Source organism: Dermacentor andersoni, chromosome 2 (genome assembly GCF_023375885.2).
Source record: "Dermacentor andersoni chromosome 2, qqDerAnde1_hic_scaffold, whole genome shotgun sequence".
NCBI lineage: Eukaryota > Metazoa > Arthropoda > Arachnida > Ixodida > Ixodidae > Dermacentor > Dermacentor andersoni.
In genome coordinates, this window is record NC_092815.1 from 231,254,929 (window position 1) to 231,272,943 (window position 18,015).

General features: G+C 46.0%; 1 protein-coding gene across 3 annotated transcripts in view; it reads right to left on the bottom strand.

The window, feature by feature from the left end:
* Window positions 1-18,015, bottom strand: part of LOC126539959 (sorting nexin-4-like) — a 77,070-nt gene that overhangs the window by 25,135 nt on the left and 33,920 nt on the right. For all 3 annotated transcript variants that reach the window (XM_055075747.2, XM_050186785.3, XM_050186786.1), the window contains one exon: window positions 8,591-8,681. In XM_055075747.2, coding sequence (XP_054931722.1) covers window positions 8,591-8,681 — 91 coding nt within the window. The remainder of the gene's footprint in view (window positions 1-8,590; window positions 8,682-18,015) is intronic.

Sequence of the window (18,015 nt, forward strand, 5' to 3'; positions counted from 1 at the left end):
ACCCCGTAATGGTGAGTGTCCCCAAGCTATCGGCGAGACTTGGCCGAGTCCCTGACTCTTCCGCAGCGCCAGTTCCACTCTCCATCTTCTCAATGTTTTACGTCACCTGTCCAGCACTTGCTATTCACTTGTGGCGTTGGGGGCAGATCCATTAGGTCCCCAAGACCACGCCGGAGAAACTAGGAGCTGCGACTTCCGGGGGGCAGGGTCACTGTTGATGGATCTATAAAACATCCTCCTCCCCAATGCGCCAGCCAACCCTTTCACAGCCATATGGCGTAAACTACAAAACTGTTTCCGCAGACATCACCATTCAGGTCAACAACTACCCGGTAACTGCCCTCGTGTACACTGGCACTGGTTATTCTGTTATGAGTGCCGAACTAGCTGCTGAACTGAGAAAAGTCACGATGCCATGGCAGGGACCAAGCTTCTGACAGCAGCTAGTAATCTTTTGATGTCATTTTGGAGATGCACCACCAGGCTCCAAATCCATTAGTAAATGTATGCTGCCTCATTTATCGTGTTGCGCGAGTCCATGCGGAAAGTCGTCCTTGGGATGGATTTCCTTCACGTGCATGGTGCTGTTATAGATCTTCAGGAGCTGATTATAATGTACTTCAACAGCTACGCTCTGGTACTGCAAGACAGTAAAATGTCCAAGACAACACTGTGTGCTGTTGATGACACTGTCACACTCCCGCCGTGGACTTGTATGTTCATAACTGTTAAAAGCAACTGCGGCCATTATAGTAGTGGCATCATTAAAGGAAACCTGTCGGTGCTCTTGGCTTGGCAAGTCTGTGTCACCCGTGGCATTATTTAACTGAACCACAGGATGACTGAGCTTTTAGTGACAAACTTCAGCAGCGAGTACCAATGCCTGGCAACATGAACGGCCATTGCTCACTTTGAAGATACTGGGGATGCAATAGGTTCTACACTTGCTGACCTTTCTGCAGCAGCCAAAAGTGACACTGTGGTTGTCAGCACAGTCAAAGTAAATCCTGAGCTCTCAACCACACTGAAAGAGTGAATATGATGTAGTTTATGTATGTTCATTGACTGTTTTGCATCCACGCCAAAAGTAACAGAGACCCCCATTGCAAAGCACCGTATTATAATGGACCCGACTGAATGCCACATGCATCAGCACGCCTACTGAGTCTCATAAAAGGAGCAAGAGGCAACTTATTGTGAAGTGAAGCAAATGCTCAACGACAAAGTAATTCAACCCTCAACCAGCCCATGGGCATCGCTCGTTGTACATGTGAAGAAGGACAGCACTCTTTGGTTTTGTGTGGATTACCGCATACTCAACAAGGTAATGAAAAAAGATGTCTACCCTCTTCCCCGCATGGATGACTCTCTAGACCGTCTTCAACATGCCCGATGCTTCTCAATGGATTTACGCAGCAGATGCTTGCAGATAGAAGTTGATGAACGAGATCGCAAAAAGATTGCATTCATAACTCCTGATGGCCTGTACGAATTTGTTGTCTTTCGGATTATGCTCAGCTCCTGCGACCTTTCAAAGGATGATGGACACCGTGCTGTCAGGTTAAGTGGGAATCATGTCTCATCTATTCAGGTGATGTCAGCATCTGAGCAACACTTGCAGTGACTTCAGTCCACGTTCCTTGCAATTCACTCTGTAGGCCTATCATTAAAACCTGAGAAATGTCATTTCAGTTATCAGGAACTGAAGTTCCTTGGCGACGTTGTTAGTAATGAAGAATCCAGACCCAGAAAAAGAGTATGGCTGTTGCCGCATTTCCACCACCAACCAACAAATGTGACTTGCGCCGCTCCTTGGGCTTCTGCTCATACTACAGATGCATTGTGGATAATTTTTCCAAGATCGCAGAATCCCCGACTTCTTTAACAGAGGAGGATATCCTGTTTTTTGGGATCCAGAGCTGCAGCAGCACCTCCAGACAACGCCTTTACTTGGACACTTTCATGATGCCGACACTGAACTGCACACTGATGCTAGCAACATTGGCCTTGGTGCAGTCCTGGCACAGTGGCAAGATGGCGTTGACTGTGCTATCGCTTATGCTAGCTGCACCTTAACATCTGCAGCAACGAAATACTCTACCACTGAAAAGGAATGCTTAGCTGTCGTCTGGGTGGTAGCTAAGTTCCAGCCATATTTATATGGCTGTCCGTTCAGACTGGTTACTGATCATCATGCCCTTTGTTGGCTAGCAAACCTCAAAGACCCTTCAAGACGTCTCATCAGGTGGAGCCTTACTCTTCAAGAATTTGATGCAACAATCGTTTACAAATCTGGCCGCAGGCACACTGATGCTGAATGTCTTTCGCGCATTCCACTTGCAACGGTGTCAAGTGATACCAATGACAGTCTAATCCTCTGCGATGTCAATATGTCTGACTTGGCTCAACAATAATGGGACGATTTAGAACTGAGGGAACTTATCGACTACCTTGAAGGCCGTAGTTTGCATCTTCCATGGACATTCGCATGTTCAATATCTTCGTTCTGTCTTTGTAACAATGTGCTGTAGAAAAAGAACTTCTACCCATAAGTGACTAGACATTTCCTTGTTGTTTCGTCCACTCTGCGTGCCGATATTCTGTCTGCATGCCCCAATGAGCCCTCTTGGGGCCACTTGGTATTTGCGCGTACCTTGGCCCGAATTCGCCAATGCTCCTACTGGCCTGAGCTCACCCAGGAAGTCAAGCATTACGTGAAAAGGTGCTGTGACTGCCAGCGCCGACAGGCTCCACATCAGTGCCAAACCGGCTTTCTTGAAACCTGTTACCCCGCCAACACAACTATTTCAACTGATCGGCACAGACCTGCTCGGGCTCTTCCCTAAGTTTTTTGCTGGCAACCGCTGGATTATGGTTGGGACTGATTATTTGACATGGTACTGCTAAACTAGAGCCCTTCACGAGCCACTGCCAGTGACATCACACACTTTTTCATCCCCAACATCATCCTCCAGCATGGTGCACCAGCAGCAGTCATAATAGATTGTGGTACAGCTTTCACAGCACTGGTGATGCAAGACATCATGACACTTAGTGAAACAGCTAATCGGCGAGCTACTGCATCTTGAAGGCCATATTATCATCGCGGTTGGACTAGAGCGGGGCGTACGCTGTCGTGCGCCCAGTTTGGTCACGCTTCCGTGCTTAGAAGCGTTCATTGTAAGAGCACAGTGATTTAAAAAACATTCGTTATATCTGGAAGCAGTTTCAATAGGCAAGGTCAGGAAATCGTAAATGGACTGAAATGTGGTCATTATAACCAACAGATTGTTATATCTGGAATCATTATAAGTGGGTTTGACTGTATTGAAATTTCATTATATTCAAATTCTACCTTTTATACAAACAAGTACAGTCACTGACTGATTTTTATTGTATGAACAGGGCTGCAAGAAATCCAGAATTATCGGGCAATTTGAAAAAATGAACTTAACGTAAAAAAAAAAAGAATTGTCAAAATCTATCTGACGATGACTGTTGATGGTAATGCCTTAAAATTGAATCAAATAGCGACACAGTGAATTTCCACCATGTACTGCAGCAGGACTCATTTCGCGCTTCCCTAAGAACACTCAGTGCCATCTAACGGAGCAGCATTGAAGCCTGTGTGTGGTCTCTGAAATGCATGGCATGCCGATGGGTGCGAATGCTCAGAAACATGTAATGCGGCAACCAGGCTCCTCTCTTGCGTTTCTTTCTGGACACACTGCGCCATCTGGTGGTGCTATTGAGAAATCTGCGAGTGGCCTCTTAGACAAGAAGTGTGGTGCATGAGCGCCTGCAAATGCTGAGAATTGTTCCCTCACTTGCCACACACTCAGTGGCACATACTCAGTGACCCAAGTTGGCGAGAGGTTAATTCAAGAGTGGCACATACCCAGTGCTCTGAGTCGGTGCCAAAGGGTTTCTTCAAACAACGGTACCTACCCAGTCCCCTATCTACAGTGACCCATGTCGGAGTGAAATAGGTTTGTTGAAGACACGTACACATTGCCACATAATCAGTGACTCAAGTTAGTCCAACAGTTGGCTTCGAACCGTTCTCTCAGCACAGCAGCCTGATGAGCTACCCATTCGACCAGACACTGCCCAGTGACCCCGGTAGGCGGGAAAACGGTTAGATAGAAACATACATAGCTACAAACATAGCCCCCTAAAAGCGCATGATGTACCCAAACACTAACTGATTAAGAAATTTCATTTTGCTTAACTAAAGAGTTAGTGACCAAGGATAAAGTTTCATGCTGTGTTGACAATATCTTCACACTGGCAGTACTAAGCGAAGCTTTCCCTTCTACTAAGACACTGTTGTGGGACAGCACATCAGCAGATCGCTCTCCACACAGTCCGACCAAAGGAGCATTAAAAATCGTCGGAAGAAACAAAGAAGCGTTGCTTTATTATCGCATGATAACAAGGTGACGGACGAGAAAACAACCTGTTTTCCACAGCGGCCATGTTTGTGGCATTGCGCACATGTCAGTTTTGAAATATTGACCAAGATCTGGTATGGTATTCGAAATTTTGGTAGCCTTACAAACTTCAGAAAACAAAGCTTTTCAGAATAATGATTGTTTCTCAATTGCCATGGCAATTTAACACCACCTCAATACTACGAATTCATATTCAAAAATCAGGGAATTCTTAGATTTCCATGTATCCTTCACATCAAACAAAGCAGTAGGCTAGCAGACGGCACTGCATAGGAAGTGGTCGCCTTGCAACTTGTTCCCTGAGAGGCGGGACACACGGGATTAGAAAATCTGAGAAATCTGAGAAATTGAGAAAGGTAACCTTCATGCTCATGAAGGACACTACACAGCTTGGCCTTTCCAGATGGTGTCACACATGCTTGTGCTCTGGAACAGTTATGGTCTCTGCCTTCAGCAAGACAGTTGCACTGTCCGCGGAAAATAATGTGAAAAGGAAAAATGTTGTGCACCTTAAAGGCAACCTGGAGCTTCCTCCTTGTTAGTAGTTTTGTTGGCATTACCATCTCTTTTGTGTGCACCAAGGTTACTACAGTAGAACCTCATTCATGCATTGTGGAAAAAACTCACGGAGCAACGTACTAACCAAAAAAAAAAAAAAAAAACGTATGATCCGAAATGCAAGAAAACTTTGGCAGACTCCATTGTAGTGGACACCTGCGTAATGTGAAGTGTTGCTCGAATCGTCGTACATGAGGCACAAGAGGCACGTTGAGGTGCTGGGGTTTTGGTGGTCCAAGGCATGTTTTTTTGTTTCCCTATTGCATAGCATTTTAAGGCAGTGATGAGAAACCGAAATGAAATTGAGCTGGTGGGTGGTGCCGGATGTCGCTGAAGCAAAATGCCACTCTCACATTGCACTGCTTGCAGCAGGAAACAGCGGCGCATTTTTATTTTCACCTACTAAAAGCTTGCAGCAAGCTACCAATGCCATTACGCCCCACGCGCTGTAAAACAGATAGGTGAAGATGGTTATAGGAACAGGTTTTGTGGCGATAGCTGTGAATGCGGAATGCGACAACCAGAGAGGAGATTTGGTCGTACCAGAATAAGAAAGTGAGTGTGCACCGGAGTTCTCACGTGAGACGGGCGGGTGAATATTGCATGGAACCTGATACGGCAGGCAGTTATTGTTTTCAATCGTGCTTTGTGCCTTATCTAGTTTATATGGGATCTAGCAGCCACAACATGTATATGATTCCAGTCTGCAGCAAGGAACGGCAGCGCGTTTGGGTTATAGCCTATTAAAAGCATGCAGTACGCTTTCAACGGTACCATGCACTGTGAACAAATAGCCGAAGATACTTATAGCAATAGGGTTGGCGGCTATAGCTGTGGATGCGCCATGCAATGACCCTGGAGATTTGTTGGTGCCAGAATAAGAACCTGAGTGCGCGCCGGCGTTTTCACGTGAGACGGATGTGTGAACGTTGCGGTGAAGCTGCCATGGCGGGCGGCTGTATACTGTTCTCTAACACATGTGCCTTGTGTATTTTCTTGTTTATATGGGATCTAGTGTCCGGAAAACGTATCATGCTATCGCAGTTTGGCCATGTACTGAACGTTGGTGCCAAAAAATAGTGTTTTCCGGGAACGTATGAACTGGTACAAAAATAAGAGTAACTCTACTGGGTCATTTTCTGTTTTTGATTGCCAATGTTTGCACTGGGAAATTGTATGTAACGCTATCGTATCACTGAGGTTCTCCTGTGTGGGGGCGGAATGTACAGGGTGTTTCATGTAACTTGAGCCAAACTTTAAAGATATGCAAATGCCATGCTGCTGGACTGAATACTGCCGCGCAACTGGCTGCTCGAGGCTCTTGGCGCGTATTTGCTGGCTTCTTTCACCTTCGGAGAAACACTTTTAAGTAGGATGTATTGAGAAACAGAAACCTGTATCAGGAGTTTCTCATGCTGCACTACAATTCTTTCAGTGACAATTTTTATCTAATTATATTGAGACAATTAAGACTGATTTTCTAATTGGGTGAAACGCAAAAAATAATCTGAGTATCTCCAAGCAACGGCACACAACATTACCTCAGCTCTGCCCAGCTACCGTAATATACCGAGCAAGCACCCCTCCACCTCCACTTTCGAGTGATTTGAAAATTGGCGTGAACTATTGAGTAAGCGCCTGCCTCCACCTTCCTTTCTTCACCCTTTTCACTGCTTCATGCATTTTCACCGGACCTCTTGGTTACAGTTTGTGTTTGTCAATTATGTACATAATTGCATATTAAATTGCACAAAATAATGCAATTTAGTGAGAAAAAAATGTATTGTTTAGCTGCACTTTTGCCGAGGCTCGATAGTTCACCATAGCCAGGTAGAGTTGAACCTCGTTAACTCAAACACGCTTAATTCAATCTTCTGGTTTATTCGAGTTGACGCTGTGGTCCCATCAAAGGTATGTGCATTCTGATGGGTAAAATTGCCCGGTAGTTCGAATACACAAACATTTGCGACGGTTAATTCGAACATACCGCGCTCCGACAAGGTTCTCAGCAGCATGCCAAATCACGTGGCAGCACCTCCGACCAACATTTCTCTTAGCCCGCCATTGATAATAAAATTCTGGGGTTGGGGGTTTTATTTGCCAAAACCACAATTTAATTAAGAGGCACGCCATAGTGGGGGACTTCGGGTTAATTTTGACCCCCTGGGGTTCTTTACCGTGCGCCCAATGCACGGTACACAGGCGTTTCAGCATTTCACCCCCATCGAAATGCGTCCGCCATGACCGGGATTAGATCCTCTGCCCTCGAACTTAGTTGCGCAATGCCATAACCACTACACCACCATAGCGGGCTGTGCAACAACAATGACGAAACGACGATGGCAACACGAAAGTCAGATGATGAAGTCAGATGATGAAGTTAGAATGACGACGACGGAACAACGCCGACAGCATCACGACAATGGTGTAACAAATGCATTATGACTGTATAATGAAGATGGGCCGATGATGACAGCATGACGAGAATCGAATGACGAAATTGGAATGATGACGATGTAGTAACCATGGTCTGAATTCACAAAACCTTCTTACACTAAAATTGTCCCTAAGGTAAAATTTCAGCCAGTCTAGATGCAAGGCATATTAATAAAGAATGCAGCCGGCCAATGGCAAGGAGCTCTTATGAAAGAAATGATTTGTGCATTCAATCCCACAATGGCATCACGACAATGAGAACCTACATGGTGACCCAAGTTGGCTCGCAGGGTCAGCGTAGAAGACGTGAGGACGACGGCATGACGACATTAAAATCAGGAAACAAAGGGCAGCCCTGAAACAACCACGACAGCATCCCAACCACGAGCACAAACCTACTGGCCCATGCTGGCAGACAACTTTGGCCACTGAGTCAGTGCAAGAAGATAGATAGATAGGCTCAAAATGGCTGAAGTAGGCAAAGAATGCTAATCGCATTAAAAACCATGCGTGGCTCTGCTATCGCAAACACCAGAGACCAGTCGGGCTGCGGGAAGGCCAGTAAAGTAGTGCTGAACCACAGACTTAGTCATGCGTTCGCTATCGCAAACACCAGGGACCAGCGGAGCTGGGGCAAGTTAAGGCTTCAGATAAACCCATGCCGTCTTCCTCTGTCAAGGGTTTTGGCTGGGACGGCGTGCTATTTGAGGTGCCTGCCGCAACAGAAGTGATTTATTGAGATGCCATATGCGTCGGCGTTGTGTGCCAGACACTGCCCCAAAGCGACGCAGCGGCAACCGCCGCGCCTTGGCTCTGATGCACGCTAGCTCCGACGTCATGTACTCCTTGAAATCTGCCGAAGCGCACGCGCGGGTTTTTATAGGACAGCAATGACGTCACACCACCTGTGTCCCCACCGCATCGCTCCTTCTCCCCCGCTAGGCTCTACCCACCCTCGCCGCGTCACTATGCTATGCGATGCTATTTTTATACTCTGCTTTTACTCTCTCTCTCAGCTTCCTCACCCCCTGCTCGGTGAATTTTTTTTGATGCACGCGACGCCATTTTTATACTCTGCGAGCGTCAAGAGAAACCCAGCATGGTTCTAACAGCTCCACTGTAAAGGCCTTTGGCAGACTCACAATTTCTGCTCGTTGTGACTCCCTGGATGCGTACAGGCTCTTCTTCCGTTCCAGCTCGTATTGCAGAACCTCCTGGTGCTTGCATACAGCCCTGGGCACAGAAGACGTTGCCAAATGAGAAGGCGCCACCACTCATTGCCTCTGAAACTGTGTATCCGTGCCATCCTGTCCATCCAGTGCACTATTTGCAAATATGCACAACAACAACCTTCCGTTTACCTGATTTTTTTATCAAATTTTAATGCTGTCATGCACCTTTATGTGCGAAAGCAACTACAGAGTTCTTTTCTTAATGCAGTTTTCTTGTTTTTCATTATCACCTAGGACTCGTACCATGGACGACTCACTTTATGGACAGTTTTGCTCGGAACCAAAGAACCTCATTGATACGATCCTGTTTCATACAATATTCTAGCACTAACATTTGCCATAGAGAACACAAAAATTGACCAAATACCGTTACACTTCTTTATTAGCCATTAATATGCTCCCAGAAAACACAACCTTTTGGCACCAATGTTCAATTCATCGTCAAAATGCTATTTCATGATAAATTTTCTAGCCTCTAAGTCCCATGTGAACAAGAAAAGGCGGGAGGCATGCACAATCGAGAATGATAGGCACCCACCAAGGCAGCTTCCCCACAGTACTCACTTTCTCGTGTCAAGCGAAAATGTCGGAATGCACACAGTTTCCTTTTCTGGTACCAGCAAATCTTTTAGTGGGTCTTTGCAAGTTGAATTCAGCGCTATAGTTGCCAACCCCATGGCAATATACATCTTAATCTATCTGTTTCGCAGCGCATGTGGCGTAATGCCATTGAAAGCATACTGCATGCTCTTAAAAGGTGACACATTGAGCGATAACCCAAACACACTGTCGTTCCCTGCTCCAGATGGCAACAAGCAAGCATTGTTTCATTCTGGCAGCATTGTTTTCTGCTGTCACCCACTAACTTGATTTTGTTTTGGTTTCCTGTTGCCGTCTTAAAACACTTTGCAATAGGAAAACGACAAAGCATGTCTTGGGTTGCACCAGCTTGACATGCATTGGCATCTTGTGCTGCAATGACCCTCACAGAATGGGCACGTCCCTGCCAAAATGCCCTGCCTGGAGAAGCTTCTGATTCAGGCCGAATTCGAGGAGGGCAAACGTAAACTGCAAAAGCAACAACAAGCGTCTTGGGCCACTGGGGCCTCACCAGCATGGCGTGCCTCAGCATCTTGTGCTGCAACAATTCGCGCAACACTTCACATTACGCAGATGTCCAATACAGTTAAGTCTGCCAAATTTTTTAGACTTTGGTTCATGCATTTCCCAGAACAGTAGGTTCTTTCTCGAGTTATTTTTCAAAACATAAGAACAAGATTCTATTGCGTTTCCCAGCACATGTACATGTACGTACATGTGAATATTTTATTCCTTGAACAGTGGAGTTACCTTTATGAGACTTTGTTTTTAAGATACTGCAAGAACAAAAAACAAAAATTTAATAACATGCAGAATTGGGCTTTCAATTCTGTTAGTACAAAACAGCAAAAAAAAAAAAAAAAAAGATCACACACAGAATTCTGCATTCACTTCTATCAGGACACCCAATGTAGACAAAACTGATGCACAGTCTGCGATCGTTACAACAGACCTGTGTACAACAGACTTTCATACATAAAGGGTAACATTTCAACTTCTACCTATTTTATTATTGCAACGAAGTTCGCCTTTAATGGACCGCGCTACAATGCACTAGTTGCTACAGCGGACGAAATTAGTGGCAATTTTTGTAAAGATGGGGAGTATAAAACAGACTTTTGCCATGTTGATATGGGCTGACAACTGACTTGCGAGGGTCAGCCGACAATTGTGGCTCCATATCACATGCGCGAGGGAAAAAGGCGGGGTGGAAGCATGCTGTCTTCTTTCGCGCGCAAGGCAAGAGGGGGAGCCAAGGGAGAGGGGAGTTCTACTCCGGCAGCTGCTACTTAAGGCGTGGCCGCCATGTCTTGAAAGCGATCTGCGATGTGGACAAAGTGCACACCCGCACGGGCGTCATATCTTGGAAGCGATCTGCGATGTGTACAAACTGCACGTAGTGCTGGTAGCTCCTTATGCGCCGTGCTTTCAATGTTTAGTTTGCGTTGAAGCGAGAGACAGCACGAAGGTTAATTCGCTCGCTGCTGCTACTGCGCTGTTCTCTCCAAGATTTTGACAGCAACTTTCCATGGCCATCGAACGAGATGTACTCATGTTTACCTGTGCGGCGTGCATGACACCGTGCTTGTTAATTTAGTTAGAAGGTGAATGTTTACAACTTTATACGGCCGATAAAACTACTATCCTTACTTCACATAGCTGTTTACTAATTTCCTATCTTAATCGATGTTTCACCTCTCGAGTGAAACTGCGACATTTTTTAAATTGTTTTTTACTTTGGACGTTCATCACTCACTCTTTGCAATAACGTTGTTACACATAGCGAACAAAGCTTCAGAAGTGAGGCGTATTGAATATTATGGACTTCGAATAAAACGGCCATTTTTTGTCGGATTATCAGGGTCCGTGTAATGAGAGTCGACTGTATTATAAGAATGGTTTGAGATATAGCAATGGTGCAAGAGTTCAAGACTGGGATAGCTGGTTTACATTAATCATAGTGAACCGAGCAGACAATGCAACAAGAGATATACCAGCAAGACATGTCAATTGAATACCAACTAATCTTTAATCCAGCTGTACAGTTATATGAGGCAGAGATGACAAGTGATGACACAAGAGCCCAATGCCATATATAAGTTGCTTGGTTGGCCAGAAGCAAAGCACAGTGAAAACTGAAGTACTAATTAAGAAACAAAGTCGCAGAGGGCACAGAAAACAACAATTTAACAGAATGTAAAAAAGAAACCAAGAAGAAACAGTTTGTAAATGTGTGAGAGCAGCCCAAGAGAACTGAAAAGTAAAATTTGTGAAAACTTACTTGATGTCAAAACTAATAGCCTAAGATAGTTCATTTCTATGTCGAAAAACGCAAAAGATGGTGCACTGAGGCATGTGCTCCCTTCTGGCAGTTGATGCATATTCATAAATGTTGTTTGCGTACTTGTGATAATACAACTTTGCATAGTGCACATAGTAAAGTAGTAGTATCGTGACCGGAGTGCAAGTGAAATTTTTGAAGTGTGCATTACAAGAGAGCAACAAGTGTCTTTTGCTCTTAAAAATACAGTAATTTGATAGTCAGTGCCCCTGTTCAGTCGTCTGCACTGTTCACCACGTTTACAGCACTAGTGTCAGAGCAAAACTTCTGCTATAACTTTCTAAAAAATTTATAGAGTTGAAATTTTTGTTTTTGGTATCATCTAACAGCGTTGTAAACATAGTGCTTCAATGTTTCTGATGCCAATTTCTGGCAATTTCCAATAAAAAAAATCTAAAAACTACTTTCAACAGCAACTCCAATTTACCTTTCCTATAAAGTGAAGCGAATTTCACACAAGCAGCTGTGCAATGAGAATATTTTGGAGTTTCACATGAATTTGAATGGGGAATGTGAAGCCAAGCTATTTCCTCCTATTTATCCACCCATGAAACAGATCTAAGCCATATTGTGACATTGTAGTGACAGTGAACAACCACCAGTGGCACAATGCGAGTCACGAAACTACCGTACATACTAATTAATGCACTTGTATAATAAATGCACCCCCAACTATGTTCTTCAAGATTTGGATTTTTGTTTTCCTCTGCATAATAATCGCACCCCCAACTTTGTTACTGTGTAGTGCCACAATCAAACGGTCGTGCTGTAGCTTTTGGAAAGTCTAAAACGTTTTACTGTTGCACAAGTGTTTTAACCAAGCACACTTAATCTCAATGCCCATTGCTGTGCTAGAAATAATGATGATGCCACGTCAGAAACGCCGAGGTCACGTAAACAAAATTCTGCAGCTGACCTATGTAGGCTGCGCATCCATGCTAGCGGCAAACGTGCCGTGGCAGCACATCTGCAGGGACGGTGGGTTTGATGGCGGGGAAGCTGACGGCAAAGCCATGATGAGAGAACACTGGCGGGAAGCATGCGTTAAGAACAGGCTGTGCATTGACACGGTCACTTCGGACCTGATGGAAACAGCAACCACAATAACGCTCAGCCTGTTCCTACTGCATTCTTGCTGCAAGTGCCGGCGCAAAGGTGCCTTGCAGACTCGAGAGAAAAAAAGAACACAACTGGCTCTCTGCAACAATTACTTTACATAGTTTACGGACTTTTCTCTGACTTAATAGGAGTATGCGCACATGAACGGAACAGTCCAAGGGCTCTATTCTAGACATTGTGTCATTTTTCTATAGGTGTGAAGTGTACAAAAAGACACTGATGGCCCTGATTTGCTTTCTTAACATGACGCAAATTTGACAATTCACCAGACAAATTGTAACGTAGGCAGTGAACTTAACCTTCTCGATAAAGCAAAACAGTTTCCCTCCTGAGTACAAATAAAGGAGCTAGTTCAAGGTGTACAATTATTCTGTCGAAAACAATTCTCACTTTTGTAGTCTGCAACATACAAGCCATCGTCTGCTTCATTGCCAGGATGTATGTCCCAGAGAAACAGAATGAGTCATCGTATATTGGTGCCAAAGTGCTTGTTTTTTATACCTTGACGCAGCCTACACGACCAACCATGTGGTGATGAGTACATGTTCTAGGGTGCGTTATTGCTATCTCGTGAAACGCAAGTGACTCAGCCCAACTCGGCTGGCTGAGAACAGCCTAATATCACCGATAATGTTTTGCGCACCGCAGGTAGTCTCTTGTGCGATGCAAGCGCCGGCGCTGCCATATCTTGCACACTTCACTGCTTACTCACACCGCAAGATAAAACTTCAAGGAGCCGCCTTGCATACATTTCTTTCTATAAATTAAAAAGCCACCGTTGTCATAGCCTATGATAATGTGAAAAGTCGTTAATCTTGATTACAATGCCAAGTACATTCTTTATTTCGGGAAATCCTCGGTGCATGCACACACACACACACAGTCTGCGTTTTGTCCCGCCGCACCGCATCCTGCCACACACCGTTGCTTACTGTCCTCTGCCTGCTATTCTACACAGTTGCCTACCGTCTCGTGCCTGCGACTCTATGTCTCCTGGCGTTGGCCTGGTACCCTCACAACAATACAAACAGAGGAGTGAGAAGTGCAACAAGTCACAGAAGGTTTGTAATGTTCAACCAATCTTCCTCCAAATAAATGTGTTCTTAAAAAAATGATGGCTTAAACCCATATGCAAACACCACCTGAGAGCGATGAAAAGGCTATGAGCATGTTTTATGAACAAAATATTTTCATGGCTCCAAACGAAGGGGAAAATGTGGCGATACATATGACTTTCGGCCGTCATTGCACATGGCTCCTCATTAGCATACATATTTCATGCAGCTTGTCACACCACAAATTATGGTGGAAAATCTCTGCAATGGCAGCCCAGCGCAATGTCACGCAACAGCAAATTGATGTTTACGAAACTGCCCTGCCTGTGATGCTCCTCATGGGATAATCCTTCAATCAATCAGCAAGCTGAAATAACAGCTAGCTTGGACCACCACCACATATTCGGGAAATTGTAGATGCATTGCACGGGCTCATGCACACTACACTTCACTTTATTTTTAAAGTGCTAACGTCTCAATACCCCTGCCAAGGACCAGAAAAAATTCATCATCATCATCCTATGTTTTGTCGAATGCAGGATGAAGGCCTCTCCCTGCGATCTCCAATTACCCCTGTCCTCTGCCAACCGATTCCAGCTAGCACCTGCGAATTTCTTAATTTCATCCCCCCACCTAGTCTTCTGCCGGTCCTCGACTTCGTTTCTCTTCCCTTGGCACCCATTCCGTAACCCTAATGGTCCACTGGTTATCTAACCTACACATTACATGCCCTGTCCAGCGCCATTTCTTTCTCTTAATGTCAATTAGAATATCGGGTGTCTCTGTTTGCTCACTGATCCACACTGCTCTTTTCCTGTCTCTGAAAGTTATGCCTAACAATCTTCGTTAGTCTTCGTTAATCTTCGATACAATTTGCAGCGCCACATCATGTTTCCTCATCTTGATGAAAATGCAAAATTGCATTTTGCAAAGCTTTCACTTCCTGTAGAAATTTTAAAACATGTAACCTCTCGATAGCCAATCAGAGAGTCAACATGGCAGATAATGGAGACCGTGCAGTCACCACGCGTGTCAAGAATATAGTCCCAAGTGAAGAATGGGTGGCCAGCAGTTGGTCGGCATAGTCAGCATAGTCTGGTGTAGTGTCGAATTTACGTGTCTGTTGCTTTTCTGCCTGTCTTTGGCTTCGCTGTGTGCGATGGGCCCTAAGCTGAGTTATATTGACACATGGTAGTGACGGTGGAGGACACAGCTACAAAACTGTGAATGGCAAAACTTTATTGGGCGAACCTGTGCCCACAAAAACAGGCTACACTCGAAGCTAAACAAAAGTGGCGAACACAGTCGGAAATCATCGAAAATCTGATCAGCGGGTCAAGCTTGTTGGCTTTTATACATTGTGGGGTTCTCACCCGTGCTCTTGGGACAAAGGAACGACAACACAGTAGTGCAAACAATTACAAGGGCATTTATTGCACCTTTCATAGATCAATGCCTGCTAGCCGAGTTGCTATTCCCAAAACATGCCGATGGGTGCGCGACAAATTGCAGAAGTCGGACTCACTGCGACCGGATAGCAAGAGAATATGTTCGCCCCATGCTGGATCCCAACGCCTGGTCATTCGCGCGTATGGTCACGTGAACGGTGGCGCGTTCGAACGAGCCTCCGCGAGACGGTCTCGCAGAAGCATGGATCGGCGCATGCGCAGCACATCCGTGCTGCTTGCCATCCCCGAACCAAAGAGGAAGCGCCTTCTCCTTCCCGCGCCCAAGTAACCCCGCCGTTAGGTGGCGTTAGCAGCGCAACATTCATGCCATCTCTCGTACTACGCTTAAACCAGACTGACTGCCATGGGCATCAGGCCACGTGGCGAAGCCGGATTACAGGAGATGGGAGCTATGCGGGAAAACAACATATCAGGGGACGCGCGAGTCGCGCATCCCCACAACATCAGTCGTCGAATGTCCCAGAGTAATCCCTGGGGCCCGCGTGTCTTCCACAAAGTTCTACAATATTCACGCCGCACATACATGGTGGCAGACAGTGGATGGAACCATCGATAACATTCCAGAAACTTCCGATACATGCAGGCGCATCCTGCGCTGTGCGATAACATTTGTTAGGCAGTGAAATGTGGTCACCCGGTAAAGATAAACAAATACACGTATCAATATGCCTGCTGTGGGAAAGAGTTTGTGTGTTCACAAAACGGAAACACTGATCAGACACCTGAAAGGACTGTGTGGTGGAGACAGCAACTGCAAGGCCAAGAGATGGCGCCACCAGTAGGAAAGACATCATCATCATCATCATCATCAGCATCAACACAAATCAGGAGAAGGACAAAGAGTGTTTGAGACGCTGTGTGCACGTTTCGTCCCTGACAAGTGGTGGCTCGTCTGGGATCGAAATGGATAGCGTAAATGTTCTGGAGGAAGTTGTGCAATAGCTGGTCAACCAGATAGATGGATCACCTATCCGGCTTGAACAGGTTGTCTCTCTGCTGCAGCAACGAGTGATGACAGCTACAGTGACTACTGTGCTGATAGACTTAGGGATGCGGGTGCAAGTGTCACAGCCACCTGTTGTGATTTCCATGCCATACATCGCCACAGAGCCACCGAAGTTCTCGGGTTTTAACCACTTACAGTTGCCGGAGGTATTCCTCAAATGTTTAGAGAACTTTTGCCTCGTGTTGGGAATCGACTCAGCCAAAAGGCTCACTAATGTGGTGCTGGCTACCTTGGAGGGCAGCACTAAGCTGTGGTGGTGCTTCACTGGCATTTTCACCACATGGGAATAATTCACGCAAGTGTTCTGTGTGAGGTTCACTTCAATCCATTTTAAACACAGCCTGAAGGAAGAGCTCCAACAATGCACCATGCACCCAGAAGAGAACCTGAAGGTGTTCATCTATGTGCTATCGGCATACTACGACCACATTGGCGAAACCGTACCAGCAGAAGAAGAGGTGCAGCGGGTTCTCCGCCAAATGCACCCACAGTTACAAGTGCCTCGCAAAACAGTCAACGTTTACAACCTTGAAGGAGCTCGCGACGGTGGTGGATGGCTTGATGGAAAGAGCATGATGGCGAAGGAAGTAAAAACCACTGCCACTACCAACAAATCAGGTTGCAAGAGATCTAGTAATCTGACCACACAGGGCTGCCACTGTAGGCACTACTACAACTACCACAATGTTTTTGGCATACCACTGGCCACTACACTCCACAGCTGTCCAACTGTCCTATCTCTGTGATCACATTCATCCCGCCTCCACTGTGCCCACACTGACGCAGCCAATCTCCCATGCCCCGCAACCGGCCGCTTGTTGGCAGTGACCCAAGACATTAAAGTCCACTGTTAGTGCTGCGGAGGGGTCAGCCATGTTGCCCGCTAATGCGCAACGGGTAGGCAAAATATGCCACCCAGGTGGTTGCAGTACCGTTGTCCAAGGCACCTGTGGGCTAAATGACCAGAGTCAGTACTGGGGAAACATGAGTTGGTAGATGCTATGCCGGCGGGTACCTCCAACAGCGTCCTCCAGGTTGTCGCCACTGTTGGCAGAAAGGAACCCTTTCTCGACATCTTTATCAGAGCAAAGACATTCCAGGCACTCTTGGACATTGGGGTACATTGTCATCTTTCTGGGACAGCAAGCGACCGCGGCTGCTGAAGCCACGAGGGCCAGCCATAAAAGAGAGGTACGCATGGTTCGCCTGGCCATGGGCTGGTCCCAATCTACTACTTCACTCCGATGCAAGGTCCGCTCCCGGCAGCAGTGTTTTCTGTGTGTGCTCACTCTCTATAGAGACATCGCACTCCGGAGGGATTTCCTGGCAGTGACCGGGATATCACTCCTTATTGCACTTGGAGGCTGGACAATTGGAACTGAACGGCAGAGCACGGTACCCTTCGTCAAAGGAGAGAAGCAAGTTAAAGAGGAGCTAGACAGCGAAGAATCCTATGACCAGCAAGCTATCTTTGCCAAGCAACCTGAGCCTATGGTGAACTCTGAAGTCCCAACCTCCAATGATCCTGCTCGCTTTGCAGGCTCAGGTGAATGTAGTGTACTGAAGGCACTGGGCAGTGGGCATGGTGCTGGTGTGCTTGTGCAAAAGAAGAAGACGACGAGAAGTGCTTGCTTCCCTGTTACGATATAGCGTGGACCTGTTTTAAGCCTAGCACTACAACCTATAGCTAGTGACCCTTCTGCTAGGCGAACACCCCCGTTGCATTTGGTGGAGGTGCTGGGTTT